Source organism: Octopus sinensis, linkage group LG14 (assembly GCF_006345805.1).
Source record: "Octopus sinensis linkage group LG14, ASM634580v1, whole genome shotgun sequence".
NCBI classification, from domain to species: domain Eukaryota; kingdom Metazoa; phylum Mollusca; class Cephalopoda; order Octopoda; family Octopodidae; genus Octopus; species Octopus sinensis.
In genome coordinates this window covers 61,161,077-61,180,300 of record NC_043010.1, presented here as the reverse complement: position 1 = coordinate 61,180,300, position 19,224 = coordinate 61,161,077, and the positions used below count along the sequence as shown (strand labels likewise).

The 19,224-nt window shown below is 39.7% G+C and overlaps 2 protein-coding genes across 3 annotated transcripts in view; one reads left to right on the top strand and one right to left on the bottom strand.

Moving 5' to 3' along the window:
• Nucleotides 1-1,028, bottom strand: part of LOC115218821 (zinc finger protein 271-like) — a 20,351-nt gene extending 19,323 nt beyond the window's left edge. The window contains exon 1 of the mRNA XM_029788763.2: nt 887-1,028. The gene's annotated coding sequence lies outside the window, so the exon portion shown is untranslated. The remainder of the gene's footprint in view (nt 1-886) is intronic.
• Nucleotides 1,029-1,261: 233 nt separating this feature from the next.
• LOC115218836 (zinc finger protein 782) lies at nt 1,262-18,194 on the top strand. Of its 2 annotated transcripts, none has more exons than XM_029788782.2 (3): nt 1,262-1,661; nt 7,282-8,933; nt 17,158-18,194. In XM_029788782.2, exons 2-3 carry the CDS (start codon nt 7,529-7,531, stop codon nt 17,184-17,186), a joined length of 1,434 nt encoding a protein of 477 aa, XP_029644642.1. In that variant the 5' UTR covers nt 1,262-1,661; nt 7,282-7,528; the 3' UTR covers nt 17,187-18,194. The 2 variants fall into 2 exon arrangements, with proteins under 2 accessions (XP_029644642.1, XP_029644641.1); XM_029788781.2 differs by having other exon boundaries at nt 1,264-1,661; nt 7,282-8,965.
• The last annotated feature ends 1,030 nt before the right edge of the window (nt 18,195-19,224 follow it).

Below are 19,224 nucleotides of genomic sequence, written 5' to 3'. Positions count from 1 at the left end.
TAATCGTGAATTCAATTTATTTATGCTGAAAAAAAATTACATTTTTTTATATCTCGTTCCCTCCCAGCCAACATACATTATAAGATATATTTTTAAAGAGATGTGGTTTTTTTTTTTTTTTTAGAGAAATCGATGCCAGTATTTTTTTGTGGAGGGTGCGAGATGTCGTTAAAATGGTTGCAATGCAAACGTGGTCAGGAAAAAATATATCAGAGTGGAGGAGAAAAAATATATTTACAAGATCCATGGCCATTAATGAATATTTTCCCCTTTTTTTTTTTTTTTGTCTTTGCTGACCAAAGTTAAGAGCGCCAAAGCTTGATTTTATAAGTTTATGATTATTATAAAGATAGAGAGAGCAGAGGAGAAATGTGACGATTGATGTAAATAAACAGCAGAATTATTAAATGATACACAGCTTTGTAATATACACACATATATATACATACATACATACAGGAGGGGTATACACACATAAATATATAGAAAGATAGATAGATATATATAAATACATATATAGATAAAAGAGAGGGAGATACGAGATAGCGGGCAATTAAGCGTTAATTGGAAGTGCGCGTATTGATGTACATGTGTAATTAGTGAATGTGTTAATAGTACAAACAACACACACACACATATATATATATATATACATATACACACACATGTGATTGTAATATATGGATGTATACACACACACATATATATGTGTGTGTGTAGAGAGAGGTAGAGTGTGTATGTATGTGTGTATATTTATGTGTGGATGTGCGTAAATATCTCGAAAGTGGTATGTCCAATTGTGAAAGAGCGAAATATGTTCCATCTATCTCTCCCTCCCGCTCTATCTTGCTTCCCTCCAGTCGGTTATTGTCTTTGTAACACTTACCTTTGAGTGTAAGAAGGAGAGAGACAGAAACATAAGAAATCGGTGAGTCTGTCTGCGAGAAGGTTGCCTTGTCTTGGACATCGGGCCAAGGGGAGGTAATCTGGGGGCCCCCGAGAAAGAGAAAGAGAGAGAGAGAGAGAATAAAGAGAGATGGTGGCCGGGGGAAGAGGATGAGGAGGAAGTACTGTTAGAGAGAGAGGGGAAGAGAAGTGTGGAGGGGAAAGGAGGAAGTAAAGAGGAAGAGGTAGAGAAATGATAGAGGAAGGAGAGGGTGGGTGAAGAAAGTATGACAGATTGTCTGTTAACATGAAGAGAGAGGGAGGGAGAAAGCGAGAGAAGGAGATAGTTAAAGAGAGAGGGGGGAATAGATAAAGGTGCAAAAAGAATGACACATAGAGAAAGGGACAGAGGTAGTGATACGGAAAGAATAAAGGGAAGGGCATAAGAAAGCGGAAAAAAGAAAGAGAGTAAGAGTTAGAGAGAGAGAGGGATTTTATATATTTATATATATATATTTATATATATATATATACATAGAGAGAGAGTAAAGGCAGAGGGAGAAAGGGTGAGGAGAGCTAGAGAAAGAGAAGCTGTAATGAAAAAGGGAGTAGAATCATCATCATCATCATCACTATCATCATCATCATCGTCAGGCAACAACGAATAGAGTAAAGAAGACAAAGAAAGTAGAGCGACGTCACACACACACACACACACACATATATAGACATAACAGCCGTAATGGATGCTGCTCGCCAGCAAACATAGAGCCGAGGTTCGTTCGTTTTTATTCACTTATTTTATCGCATCACGGGTCTTTTTCACGGTGTTCCAGATCTGGGAGGAAACGAAGAAATAAGACGGATGGGGGAAAGCCATGAAATTCTCTTTCACCATATTGAACTTGGCTAAATCATACAATATTGTGCGTGTGTGTATGTATATATATATACATACATACATATACATATATACACATACATATATATATATATATGTGTGTGTATTTATACTGATGTATATATATATAATTGTATGTATGTATGTATATATGTGTGTATGTATGTATATGTGTGTATGTATATATATATGTGTGTGTATATATATATATATATATATATAGATGTGTATGTATATATATGTGTGTGTGTGTGTTCCTGTTGGAAACACCCCCTCCCCTTTGTTAATTGCACTAATTATGGCCAGAAGCGAAGGGAGACAATCAGTAGAGTGGACATCGGTGGTGGTGCTCGATGTGGAGTCCTGGCACTCCGGGTTTCTACAACTAATTCTCTCTTTGAATTCATCCATCCATCCATATACGCATACACTTACATACATGCAAATGCTATGTATATATAATGTACGTAGTCAACTTCAACCGTGATTATATATTTATATATGATCGGAGCGAAAAAGGGTGGAGATTTTATGGTGACTACTCATATAAATCAAACTAGATGTATCTAGCCTATGTATATATATATTAATGTATGTATATATATATATATATATATATATATACCTGAATGCGTGTGGTTAAAAATTTGTTATGTATACATAACTGTTTTTAATTAATCAAACCGTAAAAAATTTGAGGTGTGCGCACACACACATATGTATATATTTATGTGTGTGTGTGTGTGTTGGGTTGAGCTATTTATCTATATGTAGCATTATTATTATTATTATTATTATTATTATTATAAGAACTGGTTATATGTCAGTCTAAATAAATGTGTACATATGTGGTTATATGTGCGTATGCATATACGTATTTTACACACACATTGGTAGCTGAGAGATGTCAAATATGTATGTGTATATATATATATATATATATATATATATATTACTGCCTTGTAAAGTTAGACCCCTCTGCGAAACGCTATAATAGCGGTATTTCAGAGAAATAATTACTATTACGATATATATATATGTATATATATATTCGTTTGTGTATGTGTTTTGCGACCGATCATCGTATCGTAGATATGTAACAAACGAATCTGTTGTGGGACCCAGGGGAGAGCGACACAAAGGTCGATCCCCTGCTCCAAATCGACCTATGTATATCCATTTCTGTATGTGTATATATTTTAAGTCTTTACCCTTCTGTATAGAAAAATTGGTATCCTAAAATGCTAGTCCTCTTCTTGGATCGTGTCTATAACCGACTTTGTTCAGATCCAGCTAGGGAAGGGCTCCGTCAGGTCAGAAAGATGTCCAACACAAGCTGTCAGGGCGCTGCCTCTACAAACTCCATTAGTTGAAAGACTAAGGCGAAACATAGATGAATGCAAACAAGCACTCAAAAAGGCAGCCTCGAACTGTTTCTGTCGTTCCCTCTGTGTTGATATTAAAGTTGTGATTTTGTTTGTAACAAGTGACAAATTGCCTGTTAATATTACCTAGTCTTTGTACTGTCCCAATTTTTGTCATCGTCGTTGAAACGACCAATAAACAGGACGGCGATTTATGGTGACGGTGCTCGTTTGAAAAGTTAATAGGAAAAAGACATTCAAATAACCCCACTTCGTTGCCGCGCGCGAGTGCGCTTGTGTGTGTGTGTGTGTGTGTGGTTAGAGAGTGGGGAAAAATTTTTAAAAACTACAATAGTTCGAGGGAGATTTTGACAAATCAATAATTTATTGATTAAGCAATAAAATTAAAGTGAAGTATAACCAGTGTGTGTCTTTATTGGCTAACTGGCCCTCCCAAAATATAATAGTTGATAAAAAAAAGAAGTACATGTCTTTTATCTTTTACTTGTTTTTGTCATTTTAGTGTGGCCATGCTGGGGCACCACCTTGAAGGGTTTTCGTCGAACAAATTGAACCCAGGGCTTATTTTTTTAAAAGCCTGGTACTTATTCTATCGGTCTCTTTTACTGAACCGCTAAGTTACGGGGACGTAAACATACCAATACCATTTGTCAAACGGGACAGATGCACGCACACATATCACATGGGTTTCCTTCAGTTTCTATCTACCAAATCAACTCACAAGGTTTTTGTCGGCCCAGGGCTGTAAATGGCACTTGTCCAAAGTGCAACACGATGGGACTAGAACGATTTGGTTGGGAAGCCAACTTGCCACATAGCCATGTGTGGATCACTTTTATAACTTCCTGTAAAGTGAAACCAATAAAAGTGTATGGTAAGAAGTTTGCTTCCCAACCAGAAGGTTCCAGGTTCAGTCCCACTGTGTGGCACCTTAGGCAAATGTCTTTCTACTATAGCCTCAGACCAATCAAAGCCTTGTGAGTGGATGTGGTAGACAAAAACTGAAAGAAGCCCATCACATGTATGCTTGTGTATCTGTGTTTGCCCCTGCTACCACTTGGCAACTGGTGGTCTTTGTGACTTAGCAGTTCAGCCAGAGAAACTGATAGAATAAGAAGCTTGCTTCCCAACCACATGGTTCTAAGTTCATCCCCAATGAATGGTACCTTCTACTATAGTCCCAGGCTAACCTGAATCTTTGGTAGATGGAAACTGAAAGAAGCCCATTGTATGTGTGTGTGTGTGTATATCTATATATGTGTGTGTGTGTGTGTCTTTGTGTTTGCACCCCCAGTACTGTCTAGCACTTTCAACGTCTGTCTAGTGTCATTGCTAACAAGTCAGAAGAGGTAGTCCTGACCCCATCTGTGATTCACTTGATTCATAGCTGCCTTGTAGCAATTTTGTCCTTAGTAACACTTGAGGGCCCTCTGTCTCATGACTGCCTCTCAAGCCCAGTATGGACCAAACCCTCTGCATCCTACACCACTGGAACCATATCTTTCTCATCACCTATTGTTATTATCAGCATACTTCCACCAGTTCTTCCTATTTCACCCTCTTTTCGTCCATCTCCTCAATGTATTTCTCTGGGGGTATTGAGAGGCTCTGTGATGTTCACATCCTGTCCTGACTTCAATTTTAGCCTGAGACACTTTCGGGTCACAGGGCCCTCAGTATTGCAGCACCTCCTCACAATGCATCACCTTTTATTCTTCCTTCAAGCTGCTGATGGGGAGTTTTAACTTGTTATGGCCTGGCAGAATGCTGCATTCTAACTCCAAGGCAGTCCCAGCCACTTCTGCAGAATTCTGCTGACCTTTCCTTCAAAGCACTTGACTGTGGCCATTGGGACTTCATAAACAGACCAAAAGGAACCAGAGAATTTAGCGAAGGATGTTGTTAAATGCAGGCCATGAACTTGCTTGGTAAGGCCGAGTTATTGGGGTTTGCTAGGTTTGCAACTTTTAGTTAATCCCTCAAATGGTTGCTGTATCTCTCACATTACAATCAAATATCTTTCCCAGATTCTCCACTGGTTTCTCAGTGATAGACAATGTGTGTGCGCTGCCATCTGTGAGGCAGAACTTGTTGCTGACCCACTCTTTCTTCGGTACCAAGAATGTGGGCTTTACCAGCCTGAAGCACACATGGGCCAAGTTGATCAGCTCTTCTAAGCCCTTCAGGATCACTTTGCCCCCAAGAAAGATGAATTATTGAAGGGAGACAGAAATAAAATCCCATCATTTTTGATGGATATGACACTAATATATGTATATATATATATATATATATATATATATATATATATTAGTGTATATATACACAGATGTATACGTGTATATGTTTATATAGATGTATTTATGTTTATATGCAGATATATTTATACATGTTTGTTTATACATGCATAAGGCAAAATTCTTAGATGTGACTCCAGATATTTCTAACTCCCTCTTTTACTCCTTCCACAAGTGTAACAAATCTCTGCACAGCATACATAACCACTTCAACCACCCTAGGGACATCCTTGATCACTTTATATAATCCTTAAACCATAGTCTTGGTTTCTCCTGGTTGGTGGAGGGGTCACAAACAAGTTCACCAAACAGCATCTACTTAGGGACCCTCTGATGCCATATGGTGATATCTGTGTGTGTGTGTGTGTGTAAGTGATGAGCTGACAAAATTATAAAAACTGTTTCACTGAGCTACAAACATCAGTTGTGTATAGAAACATCTTGACTCAGGGATATGATGTCGTTTCAATGAAATATCACTTCATTGGTTCAGTATTAACACACAAGGTGAAATAACGCTGGGCCCCAAAACAGTAGTGTTGATCTGTGTTGAAAAATAATCAGTCCAATACCTTTGGAAAGTTTATTTGCCTTGAGGATTATATATAAGCATTTCATTGTGCTGGCTTCTGATACGAGAGTGAAGAAATTGTGGTGAGGGATCACCAAGGAAAAGGCTTTGGTGTAAAGGGATGAACAGCCAAAGAGTTAAGGTGATGTAAGATCTGAATGAAAATGTTCTTCCAGTTTATTACCTTGTGAGTTCAAATTCCACCAGGGTCAACTTTGCCTTTTATCCTTTTGGGGTCGATAAAATAAGTGCCACTCAAATGGTCCTTCAATGAAGTTTGTTTAAGGATGATGAACAAAACACCCATGTTTTCAGAGGTGAATTATTCAAACCCAAAGAATCCCTCTCAACACACGGCTATGATGCTCCCCCAGTACTTCTGCTCATGATCAGAGATGCACATATCGTCAGCCACTAAGGGACATGCTCAACTGGTTAAGGTCAAACAACTGACAAGCAAATCTGTGATATTGAGCAGAATATTTGCTGTAGCCCATCTTTTATACCAAGACAAAACAATGTACATGATAACACTTCCAATCAGTTAAGATCAGAAGCCACGAGAGACACTGCCTGGTACTGCATCAGGGCATTTATTATTATTATTATTATTGTTATTATTATTATTATTATTATTATTATTATAATTATTAGCATTATTATTATTACTATTTAGTACTTTAGTACTATTTAGTACTGTTCCCCGCTCCCCCCAACAGGGGGTAACAATATTTACAAAATGTAAGGCAGTGAGCTGGCAGAAGCGCTAACACATATAGTATTTATTATTATTCTTAGTATTTTGCCCATCGCTATGTTCTGAGTTTGAATTCCGCCAAGGTCAGCTTTGCCTTTCATCTTTTCAGGGTCGATAAAATAAGTACCAGTTGAACACTGGGGTCGATGTAATCAACTCATCCCCTCCCCCCAAAATTGCTGCCCTAGTGGCAAAATTTGAAACCATTATTTTTATTATTATTATTATTATTATTATGGCAAGCTGGCAGAATCATTAGCACGCTGGACGAAATACTTAGCGGTATTTCGCCCATCACTCTGATCTCAGTTCAAATTCCACTGAAGTTGACTTTGCCTTTTATCCTTTTGGGGTTGATAAAATAAGTACCAGTTGGACACTGGGGGTCGATGTAATCAACTCATCCCCTCCCCCAAAATTGCTGCCCTTGTGACAACATTTGAAACTATTCTTATTATTTACATTTTCCTTTCCATACATTTCAGATGTTCAGTTTCTTCGGCCACATTACTCAAGTTTGTTTCTTCGTTGCTCTACCGACTACTAAAGCAGTTTCCACAGCAAGTGCATCAGTTTAATTGAAGCCTATGTAACACAGTTATTGCCATCAGAACCCACTGGTTACGTCCTTACAGCCACTGAAGCCAGATTGGAAACCCCTGTCACAAATTTCCCAAACTCAGAGTAACGTGTAAAGGACTGTATGCTGTTCAGAGTATGTTCTAGGCTAACATGGAGAGGTCTACACCACATATAGCCAGAACCCACGTTCCTGAGAAACGGATGCCGAATGAAATGTGTTCAATTCCAGTTCCATCTCAGAGAATTCTGAATCATGTCGACAGCAAGTTCTACCATCCAGATTTGTACAGCTTCCAAAGTGCGCAGCGGCTGCCCCACGTCGGGGAGACCGTCTTCCCAACAGACGTCTACCTGAAGCAACTGGCACAGCCGTATTTTGTCACTGCTCTGCCGACCGCTGTTGCTGTTGCGGTCAATTCGGACAAGTCATACCAGGAAAACATCAAACAAAGTTCAAGCCTTCAACTCCAGCAACAACAACAACAACAGGAACAACAACAGCAACAACAACCACAGCAGCAGCAGCAACAACAACAGCAGCAGCAGCAGCAGCAGCAACAGCAACAACAGCAGCAGCAACAGCATCACCACCACCACCACCATCATCATCATCATCATCAACAACAACAGCAGCAGCAACAGCAGCAAACACAATCGCAGTCATTAAGTAAGAACTTAAAGCATTCATCTGACTCCCACGTTTCATCTCAGTCAACCTCAATGCCGTCAAAAGAGAAACCCATCTACCAGTCAAACTCCTCGAAGGATAATCAACCCAGCACTGCTTCAACAGACGAAGATACCTCACCTAAAGGACTAAAACAGAGCTACTGTGAATATTGCGGTAAATATTTTGCCCAGGAATATGTTTTGCAAATGCATCGACGCACACACACTGGAGAAAGACCCTACCAGTGTGAATTTTGTCTGAAGCAGTTTGCTCGTAGGGACACGCTGCAAGTTCACAGGCGGACCCACACCGGGGAGAAGCCGTATCAGTGTGACGTGTGCTTTCAGTACTTTGCTCAGAGGGATTACCTGGTCGTTCACAAACGATCCCACACAGGAGAGAAACCGTTCCAGTGTGACTTTTGCATCCAGAAGTTTGCTCGGAGGGACACACTGCAGATCCACCGGAGAATTCACACAGGGGAGAAGCCATTCCAATGTGACGTGTGTCTGAAGCAGTTTGCGCAGAGAGACAAGCTACACACTCACCAGAGAACACACAACCGCAAAAAGAAGTTCCACTGTGACATCTGCCTGAAGCAGTTTGCTCATAGAGACTATTTACAGATCCATCGCAGATCTCACACCGGAGAGAAGCCGTTCCAGTGTGATTTCTGCATCCAGAAGTTCTCTCGCAAGGACACCTTGCAAATCCATCGACGGATCCACACAGGAGAGAAGCCGTTCCATTGTGACGTCTGTGGCAAAAGGTTCGCTCAGACGGACAAGCTGCGCCGCCATAAACGCACACATCCAGAGTTCAATGCCACTGACCCATCCAAATCCTACCAAAATGCTAACAACAGTAACAACAACAATTACAACAGTAAGCTGTTACCTACTTCTAACATGATGTCAGTAAGTACTTGTATTGTCACTTTGTTGTCTCTTTGTTAGTCTACCAATGACCCCACCCCCTTCCACTAGTTTCTTCTTTAGCCATTTTCACACCAACTTACCTGAGATCACCTTTGGTCTTAACAAATTCCACTGTTAAAGTGATCTAAATTACATCATCATCATCATCATTTGACATCCGCTTTCCATGCTAGCATGGGTTGGACGATATTTGTTTAAGCCACAATATGGCATATCCTAACCCAGAGTATGTCAACATGGCAAGTAAGAGGCATCAACTATCTCAGCTCAGTTGTGACCACTCAATGAAACTGAAATATAGCAAACTCACAAATCAATATCACACACACACACACACACACACACACACACACCAGTAAATATGACAATATTGCCGACAAAGACATTAACGAGTCGCTGTTCCCTGCTCCCCCCAACAGGGGGTAACAATATTTACAAAATGTAAGGCAGTGAACCAGCAGAAGTGCTAACACATCAAGCAAAATGCTTAGACGGCATTTCATGTGTCTTTAGGTTCTGAGTTCAGATTTCACTGAGGTCAGCCCTGCCTTTCATCCTTCCGGGGTCAATAAAACAAGTACCAGTTGAACACTGGGGTCAGTGTAATCAACTTAGCCCAGCCCTGAAATTGCTGGCCTTGTGCCAGAATTTGAAACGAATATTTACTAAATGTTGGTCTGTGTCTCCTTTTATGTTTACTGGTAATTATTGTTTACCATATGTTCCAGTAATTAATAAATATCATTTAATATGCACAATATCTAAATATGAGCTACAAATAGTTTCATGCTGTGGAAACACAATAATTCAGCAGATTTATATATCATTGCCTTGTGTCTCCCAGCAATCCTTCTGGATTGAATACACACTATGGCTGGACTGGCTTGAAACTGTTGGTAGCTCAAATTTAAATAATTTGTACATTAAATGATATTTATCTTTCATTGGATGGAGCCCCTTTTTTTGTTGATCCTACTAATAATGGAATGGTAGACAATTCCAATAATTGTATTTAAGGGCTACTTATGATCTACCTCTGTATCCTGGGTAAGACTTTAAACTGCATCTGATTGTGAGATCTTGATATGGAACTTACAGGGTTTTGAGGAGTGTGACACCACCTCTTAACCATTATTGTTCTCAGGTGTCTACCCTGACCCAGAGTGCTAGCACTTGTTAGGAGTTAACGAGCATGTGTACAACCAGGTTCAAACCCAGGCCACATCTCCTCCAATTATCGGTAGTGGCTCAGTCAGCAAATCTTCTTAGATGGTTGACAATCGACAGCAAGATGAGCTGTTGTGTATCACACTGTCCCAAAGTGTGATTTGGGGCCCAAATGGGAATTTGTATTCACACTGAAACTCCAAGCATGAATCCCTCACCTCAACAACGAATGACAACCTTGGTCATGGCATCTGCACTGTCCAATGCATTTGCTCTCCCAATGGGGCATTTGTCAAATTTGCAAGCTGGACTTTTGGGCCACAGGCAGAAGCATTACTTTACTAGAATGTTAGAGCCAACTGTCAGATGTGACCAGCATTCATGAAGGACAGAGTGAACTCGTTGGTCAGAGCCAGCTCAACCCACCCCAGGCAAATGCCACTGCAAATACAAGTAATAATAATGTATTAATGCTGATTATTTTTTATTTCTTTACTGCCCACAAGGGGCTAAACATAGAGGGGACAAACAAGGACAGACAGACGGATTAAGTCGATTATATCGACCCCAGTGCATAACTGGTACTTTATTTATCGACCCCAAAAGGATGAAAGACAAAGTGGACCTCGGCAGAATTTGAACTCAGAACGTAGCTGCAGACGAAATACCGCTTAGCATTTCGCCCAGCGTGCTAACGATTCTGCCAGCTCGCCGATTTACTGATTATTTCTGTCTGTCACTGTCTCTCACCTCATAACTCTACATCCAGCCATTCCTTTCTGAAGTTAATGTTTCAAATGTTTTGCTCTCCCCATGATTTCACAAATTAACGAAGGCACATCCGTATGATCACTCAGCGTACTAGAAATAGCTGCTAAATCACCTCCAAATTACATCCTGCCAAATTAAAGAACAAAGAACACTTTAAAATAATATAGTCCCAGTTATACTTTGTTTGTGAAAAGCCTAAACTCGTGTAGTCATGCCTTGAATGCCTTTTGTCACATGACTTGTTGTTTACTATATTTGGTCAATGTTGTTCAGTGTTCGGTGTTGTGCTCACCTCCATAATCCAACCTTTCCTTACCATATATGGCAGTAGTTTGTTTCTATAGTGACTGGGTATGTTTATGTTGTGACTGTATATTTGTTTACCACCAACTTTTACTTTTCTCTGTTTAGGATGCTAAACAACATCAACAACAACACTGTACAGAAGCTGTCTATCTAAGTCAGTGGTTCCCAACCTTTTTAATATCGGGGCCAAATCCCAAACGTGGATTTTTTAGGGGGCCACATCAAAAAACACAAATCAATTGGAAAAAAGTTTATTATATTTCCAGAGAAAAGAATGTCATGGGTTGCTGGGAGGGTGCTTGAGATCCAGGGTTGAGAACCTTTGATCTAAGGAGTTAATCTCATCAATTATTTACATCCCTGGTTGATCCATCACTTTTTTAATCCTCCTTATTCCCTTCCTGACCAACCCTTTCTTGCTGTTTATAAGGGTGGGAGAGTGAAGAGAATTTTCTGAGACTGAAGGGTTTGTTTTTTTTTGTAATTTATTGATTGTTAGGTCCAAATACTTGATGTGATGGAAGGTCCTCACTAAAAGCAAGTTTGGAACATAAATTCTTGATGTGAAGAAGGTGGTGAGGGGTGGGCAGACAGGTGGGGAGATGATTTGAGGGGTGGGCGGACAGGTGGGGAGATGATTTTTGTTGCCTCTCAGAAATCTAACAGGTCACACAGCAGTATGGAGCTGAACCTGGACTTGGCAACCCACCATCGTGTTGTGAAATGATGGGACATGAATTTAGTCCACTTTGACAGGAATTTAGATTATAAAGTCCTGCAAGGTAGTCTGTGGACACTATTAATGTTCTTCACAGATGGATTAGTAAGACAGCTGCCGCCACCACCATCACACTACAACCACTATCACTACCATCACCACCACCACCACCACCACCACTGAATTTTAGATTTTTTTGTTAACTGCAATATTTACAGTAAAACCTTCTTTTGTTTTAATGGTTTGCTGTGCAGAAAAAGGGACTTCAGGGCTTTCACAAATCCTCAAAAGATTTCCCCACACTGGTGAGATCAATGAATAGTTGTAAGTTGATTGCTGTAAGGAAACCAAAGCCAGGGATAAAATTCCTGAGGGATTTCATTCTAGGGAGCAAGGATTAGAAGGTAATGGTTAGGGAGCTAGAAGGGCCAATATAGTATCTATTTTCAGTCATGCTGTGTTATTGAAATATTTTCCTGTAATATTTATTGTTTTGGATGTGGTTTTCTTTGGTGTTTTTTTTTTCCCTCTGTCATGATTTTGTTGTTAAAATTGTGAAATTGTGGAAGACTTTGATGTGATTGTTGTGGAATATATTGACAATGATGTTTTACATTGAGTAATAGACATGTTTTATAGAATTGTGCAAGTACATTCAGGGCTACAACTGTTCCATGGGTTGAGGACATCTTGTATGTATGTGTTTATATTTGCAAATTTATATGTTTATACATACTATATGTATGATGCCTTTGTGGAGGCGCAATGGCCCAGTGGTTAGGGCAGTGGACTCGCGGCCATAGGATCACGGTTTCGATTCCCAGACCGGGCGTTGTGAGTGTTTATTGAGCGAAAACACCTAAAGCTCCACGAGGCTCCGGCAGGGGATGGTGGTGATCCCTGCTGTACTCTTTCACCACAACTTTCTCTCTCACTCTTACTTCCTGTTTCTGTTGTACATGTATTTCAAAGGGCCGGCCTTGTCACTCTCTGTGTCACGCTGAATATCCCCGAGAACTACGTTAAGGGTACACATGTCTGTGGAGTGCTCAGCCACTTACACGTTAATTTCATGAGCAGGCTGTTCTGTTGATTCGGATCAACCGGATCCCTCATCGTCGTAACCGACGGAGTGCTTCCATGATGCCTTTACATACTATGTGTGATGTACACACAGAGACACAATCATATATATCCACACACACATACACTTCGCACATATATGCATTCACACACTTATATATACAAGGTGTCCCAAAAAGTGTATACACACGGTGAATGATTATAAATTCAGTGTTTATTAAAATATGTTTCATTTTTAAAATTTAATAGAACTTACAGACAGAATTTAATTTTTTATGCCTGTCTATTTTCAAGCTGATGACCATTCTGGTGAAGGCACCACTGATAACACAAAGTCATTTAATTGTTAATGTCAAAAACCATTTTCTTTGGTATTTTGATATTTGTGCACATTTTCATTCAACACCTGCCCTCAGGTCATTGACTGTTGCCATTTTTGTACTGTAATTTTTACATGTATCCCCATAAGAATATGAAGGATATTCTAGTGATTCTCTTTGTCCAATCCACCTGTTTGGTAAAATCTCATCAAGGTAGGCCCTTACTATGGTACTGTAACTGCTGCTTAATTAACTTGATGTTCCTCTATAATATGTGGAGACTCGTTTCAATTAATTAGCTCAATCATCTGTCACTGGGTGCAGCTGTGACAGATGATTGAGTTATTTGAATGTAGCCTCATCACTCCAAATAACCTTTGTTGGAAGGTGTGCATCTTTTATACACTTTGCCAATTACAACTTGCAAAACTCCACTTTTTTTCTGGATCATCTTCATTAAGATCATGGACTGTTCTTGGAAACTAATTTTCCCAACGACTCTGCATTAAAATGCAATGGACGCTTCATTTTGAGATTCCTATTTCACAACTCACAAATGTTGTTGAACTTTGGCAATTTGTTTCTCATACCCTTTTTTTGGGGGGTGGGGGACTCCCTATATATACTCACTACCTTGTAAATACTCACACTCCTCATATACTCACCATAACTATATATACTTCTTGTGTGTGTATACACACAAACACACACAGCTATACTTACCCTCACATATATAAAAATACATACTTATACATAAGCCCTCACCTGTGCTTGAACATCCAAATGCATTGACATACACATACTCCACACACACCTATACACATAAAGCCATATTACCTATTTCTTTACTACCCACAAGGGGCTAAACACAGAGAGGACAAACAAGGGCAGACAAACGGATTAAGTCGATTATATCGACCCCAGTGCGTAACTGGTACTTAATTTATCGATCCCTGAAAGGATGAAAGGCAAAATTGACCTCGGCGGAATTTGAACTCAGAACGGCAGACGAAATACGGCTACGCATTTCGCCCGGTGTGCTAACGTTTCTGCCAGCTCACCGCCTTTATTACCTTCACATACACACAGCCATTAGCAGTTGTGTATTTGTTAAGACTGACAAGGACCCTGTTAGTGTTGTTTGTTTTTTTAACCCTTAAAAAACCCTTAAGCATTCAGATTACTCAGTCAAATGTGATGGTTAGTCATTCACACTGGCTTGAAGTAATCCTGTATTATCTCATAGCTTTGGGATTTTGATTATGTTGTAGCTTCCTTTTAGAATGACATTGCAGGGTAGGTGCGAGAGGCTTGATCTGGTTGGCTTCAACATAAAGCAGGGAGGATATCTGGGCCGGATATGGCCAGTTTGAATGTTAAAGGGTTACTGTCAGTCTTTTGTTGTTGCTGTTTAACCCTTGGTCAGTCCTAATCAAGATCAACCTATGATCTGTGATCTGCTGGCTCTGACCATTTGACTTAATGTATCTAAGACTACATTATCTAATTTGTTCTGTTTTTTTGAGATGTTGGGCTGAGATTTGAGAGAGAAAGAGAAAGACTCATTTCGTCTTCTCTACATTGACCCACCTCCATCATGACCACCACCACTTCTCTCTCCATTCACACTTGTTATTTTCTGCTCCCTGTTATCACAAGTTTTGTCAGAGTCAACTCTTTTACCTTTGGATTAATGTAGTCCCAGGTACACTGTGTGTCGAAGAATAAAATATAAAAAGACAGATGGTCATAGCTCGAGTGCTTTTGACTGTAGGTCTGTTGTCAGTCGGGGCCACTGACCAGAGGGGCTAAGCAACAACAATGGGCTTAACCCTTTAGTAATTGGGTTACTTTGTCAAATGTGATGCTTTTTTATTCATATTGTTTTGAATTAATCATCTGTTATCCTGTAATTTCGAGATTTCCAAAATGTGATTGTTTATTTTTAGAATGGCATTGTAGGTCAGGTGTGAGAGGATAAATCTGACCAGTTTGAGTATGAAACAGGTAGAATATTTAGGCTGGATGTGGCTGTTTTTTTTGCTAAAGGCATCAATGCTGTGCACATACAGCGTTATTTTAACAGGTGCAGGAGTGGCTGTGTGGTAAGTAGCTTGCTTACCAACCACATGGTTCTGGGTTCAGTCTCACTGCGTGGCACCTTGGGCAAGTGTCTTCTACTATGGCCTTGGGCCGACCAAAGCCTTGTGAGTGGATTTGGTAGATGGAAACTGAAAGAAGCCTGTCGTATATATATGTGTGTGTGTGTGTGTGTATATATGTATGTATGTATTTGTGTGTGTGTGTTTGTCCTCCAAACATCACTTGACAACTGATGTTGGTGTGTTTACATCCCTGTAACTTAGTGGTTCAGCAAAAGAGGCTGATAGATTAAGTACTAGGCTTACAAAGAATAAGTCCTGGGGTCGATTTGTTTGACTAAAGGTGGTGCTCCAGCATGGCCGCAGTCAAATGACTGAAACAAATGAAAAAATAAAAGAATACATAGATTTTCTTTTATTCTTTTATTTGTTTGTTATTTGACTGTGGTCATGCTGGAGCACCCACCTTTAGTCAAACAAATCGACCCCAGGACTTATTCTTTGTAAGCCTAGTACTTAATCTATCAGCCTCTTTTGCTGAACCACTAAGTTATGAGGATGTAAACACACCAACATTGGTTGTCAAGCAAAGATGCGGAGGACAAACACAGACACACAAACACATATATATATACACACAATGGGCTTCTTTCAGTCTACCAAATCCACTCACAAGGCTTTGGTCAGACCAATGCTACAGTAGAAGACACTTGCCCAAGGTGCCACGCAGTGGGACTGAACCTAGAACCATGTGATTGTGAAGCAAGCTTCTTGCCACACAGCCATGCCTGTGCCTGAACCAATTTCAAATATTTCAACAACAGTTTTCTTAATCCTATAACCTCATTTATCCCTGATTTGTTCACCATTAATCTTGGATAACAGACTGAACTCAATTGTGGACCATATTAGACTTATTATGAATTGATCTGTAATAAACATGAACCAGCAATCGGTTAAAGATTCTTCTTGTCTGTCACAAAATGTGCCTCAGCGACCCCTCACAATGCACAGCTATCCAGAATGCACTCCTTGTTGCTTATGTTTGTGTTGCAAGGCTGAATATTTTTTTTATTCAGATTTATGTACTGAAACTCATCAATATGGGACCAGAGAACAGAAAAAACATGAAGGTGTGGTGGAAACTTTGCTGCTGTGGGCCATGAGTTCAGGTGCCACAGAGGTGGTTTGATTATCACTGATTTATTAATCACTATGTTTTTCCATTATTTACATTTGAGATATTTGTCCTCATCTTGTTTGTTGTTAACACAATGTTTCGGCTGATATACCCTCCAGCCTTCTTCAGGTGTCTTGGGGAGATTTCGAACCTGGGTTCTCATTCCTGAGGTATTTTTCGATGTTATTATTATTATTATTATTGTTCAGGTCACTGCTTGGAATCGAACTTGGACTCTTGGGGTTAGTAGCCTGCGCTCTTAACCACTACGCCATATGCCCACGGGCATATGGCATAGTGATTTAGATGAGGACAAATATCCATCGAACGTAAATAATGTAAATAATGTACATAATTCCTCATGTCTTAAATATAGAACTGCAATATTTTCTTTGTTTTGATCTTTGTAAGCCAGGCCCCCTGTGATGACCACTGATAGATGTACTGCTCCAAGTTTCTTTATAATGAATCAATTATGTTAAATTTGAAACTAACAATGTTTGCTTTTTCTTGTATTCCAACAGAAACTTCCATGTTCCAAACCCAGTGGTAACCTGTCACAGATGAATAATACATGTTGGATGCAAAACCAGGAACAACGAGTCAATGAAACAAGTTCTTCTGTTTTACAGTTTTGGCAATGAAAGAAAGGAAACTACTTCTTTCAGGCAATGATAGGCAGTTCCTTCTGTCTTATGCACTGGACCAAAAAAGAAAAAAAAAAAATACCGTTTTTAATCCCCTACTTGAACATAATAATATCAAACCTCAGCAACTCTGATACCAAGAGAATCAACCATGTTTTTCAAAGCTAACTCATATATCAAACTATTTTATTCCAGCCAACATAGAAAATATAGTTATTAAAACAAACTGTTCAAGATGATGTTGATGACGATGATGATGATAATGATGGTGGTGATGGAATGTGTCTATGCAACACAGCACTGGCCTTCATATCTGGAACGATGGAGATTTATGGCCAGAAACTCCTCTCAAGGAATGGTCATCTCAAACTTTCCATCCTGCTTCAAATTTCAATAAAAGTTAAATTAAATGCTGCCTGTCTTATAATTATTAGCTGAACCCATGGAAATTCCATGATCGTTGACGTCTAAGACTCTTGAGACATAATGTCTTTGACAATGATTATTCTGGAGTTCTTTTAACTCCTTCTCTCATTCTAGTGTAAATAATACTCAATACATTCTCTTTCATTTCATATTTACTCCTTCTCTGCTGCTGCCGCTGCTCCCTCTCCTCATTTTTGTGACTCTCCCCCCCTCTGCTTTTCTCATACTTCTTACCTATAGCCTCGTCTCCTTCTCCTTCTCTCTCTCTCTCTCTCTCTCTCTCTCTCTCTCTCTCTTCTTTGCTCACATCATCTGTCGCTGTCCATATTTTATGAAATCAAAAAAAAAAAAGAAGAAGAAAAAAAAAGATGTAAACCGTTCAGTCTTCATTGTTTTGCAGATGAGAGTTGTTTGCGCCACGGTGCAGCAGACACGAAATCATTGAAGATTTAAAAAAAAAATTAGTTCAATAAAAATAAAAAGAAAACCTAGTTTTTTTACTGTTGTCTCTTTTACTACTACTACTACCACCACCACTACTACTACGTCCGTTAACCAACAGTTTTACCTGTAACCCCACTCCATCCCTTTAACAACTACCACAGGCCTCAGTATTTCGTGTGTGTGTGTGTGTAGTGTTCCTTATTTTTACCCCTCTCTCATCATTAACCACCTCCTCCCTCCATTAAACAATTCTTACTTTCCCCCCCTCTTTACCTCTCACTTCACTCACTGTAACTCCCCTTCCTTCAGCTGAGAGCTTTTAAGAGTTTCACAAACGTAGGTAGATACAAACATTAATATTATTGAATCACACTGGTTTGTTTTCTATTCTACTTTTTGGTGGCTTTTATGAATTGCCTTTTGTCCTGCCTTTTGCCCTGCCTCATAATTATTAAATTACACAGACAATCTGTTTTATGTTTTACCTAACAGTCAAAAGCACTCGAGCTGTGACCATCTGTCTTTTTATATTTTATTCTGCTTCAGGTTTTAATGCATGTTTTACCTTAGTTTCCATCTTCCTGTTCTGCCTTATGCTGTTTGTTCTTATGTTCTGCCTTACACCCTTTTATGATTGATCAACAATGAGTGCTTTTCTTGCAAATTTTCCTGCAGTGCGTCCAATTGAAGACACGACTTCTCTGCATTAATTGCTTCACTTTGTTTTAATGCTTCATAAGTAATTATGCTCTTCATATCCCACCAAATGTAGAGCATAACTTCTTCTTCTGGTGCAGTCCTGATTTGGGAATTCATCCTTCGATACCAGTGGCACGTAAAAGAACCATCCGTACATGGCTGTTGACAGCGCAGCCTCGACTGGCCTCCATGCTGGTGGCACATAAAAAGCACCAACCAATCGTGGCCATTGCCAGACTTGCCTGGCACGTAAAAAGCACCCACTACACTCTCGGAATGGTTGGCGTTAGGAAGGGCATCCAGCTGTAGAAACACTGCCAGATCAGACTTGGCCTGGTGCAGCCTCCTGGTTTCCCAGACCCCGGTTGAACCGTC

Bases quoted from the DNA above. Each gene is read 5' to 3' on its own strand.
- LOC115218836 (XM_029788781.2), top strand. From the start codon at position 7,529: ATGGAGAGGTCTACACCACATATAGCCAGAACCCACGTTCCTGAGAAA. The intron at 8,966-17,157 runs GTAAGTACTTGT...GTATTCCAACAG, and splicing joins CTACTTCTAACATGATGTCA to AAACTTCCATGTTCCAAACC.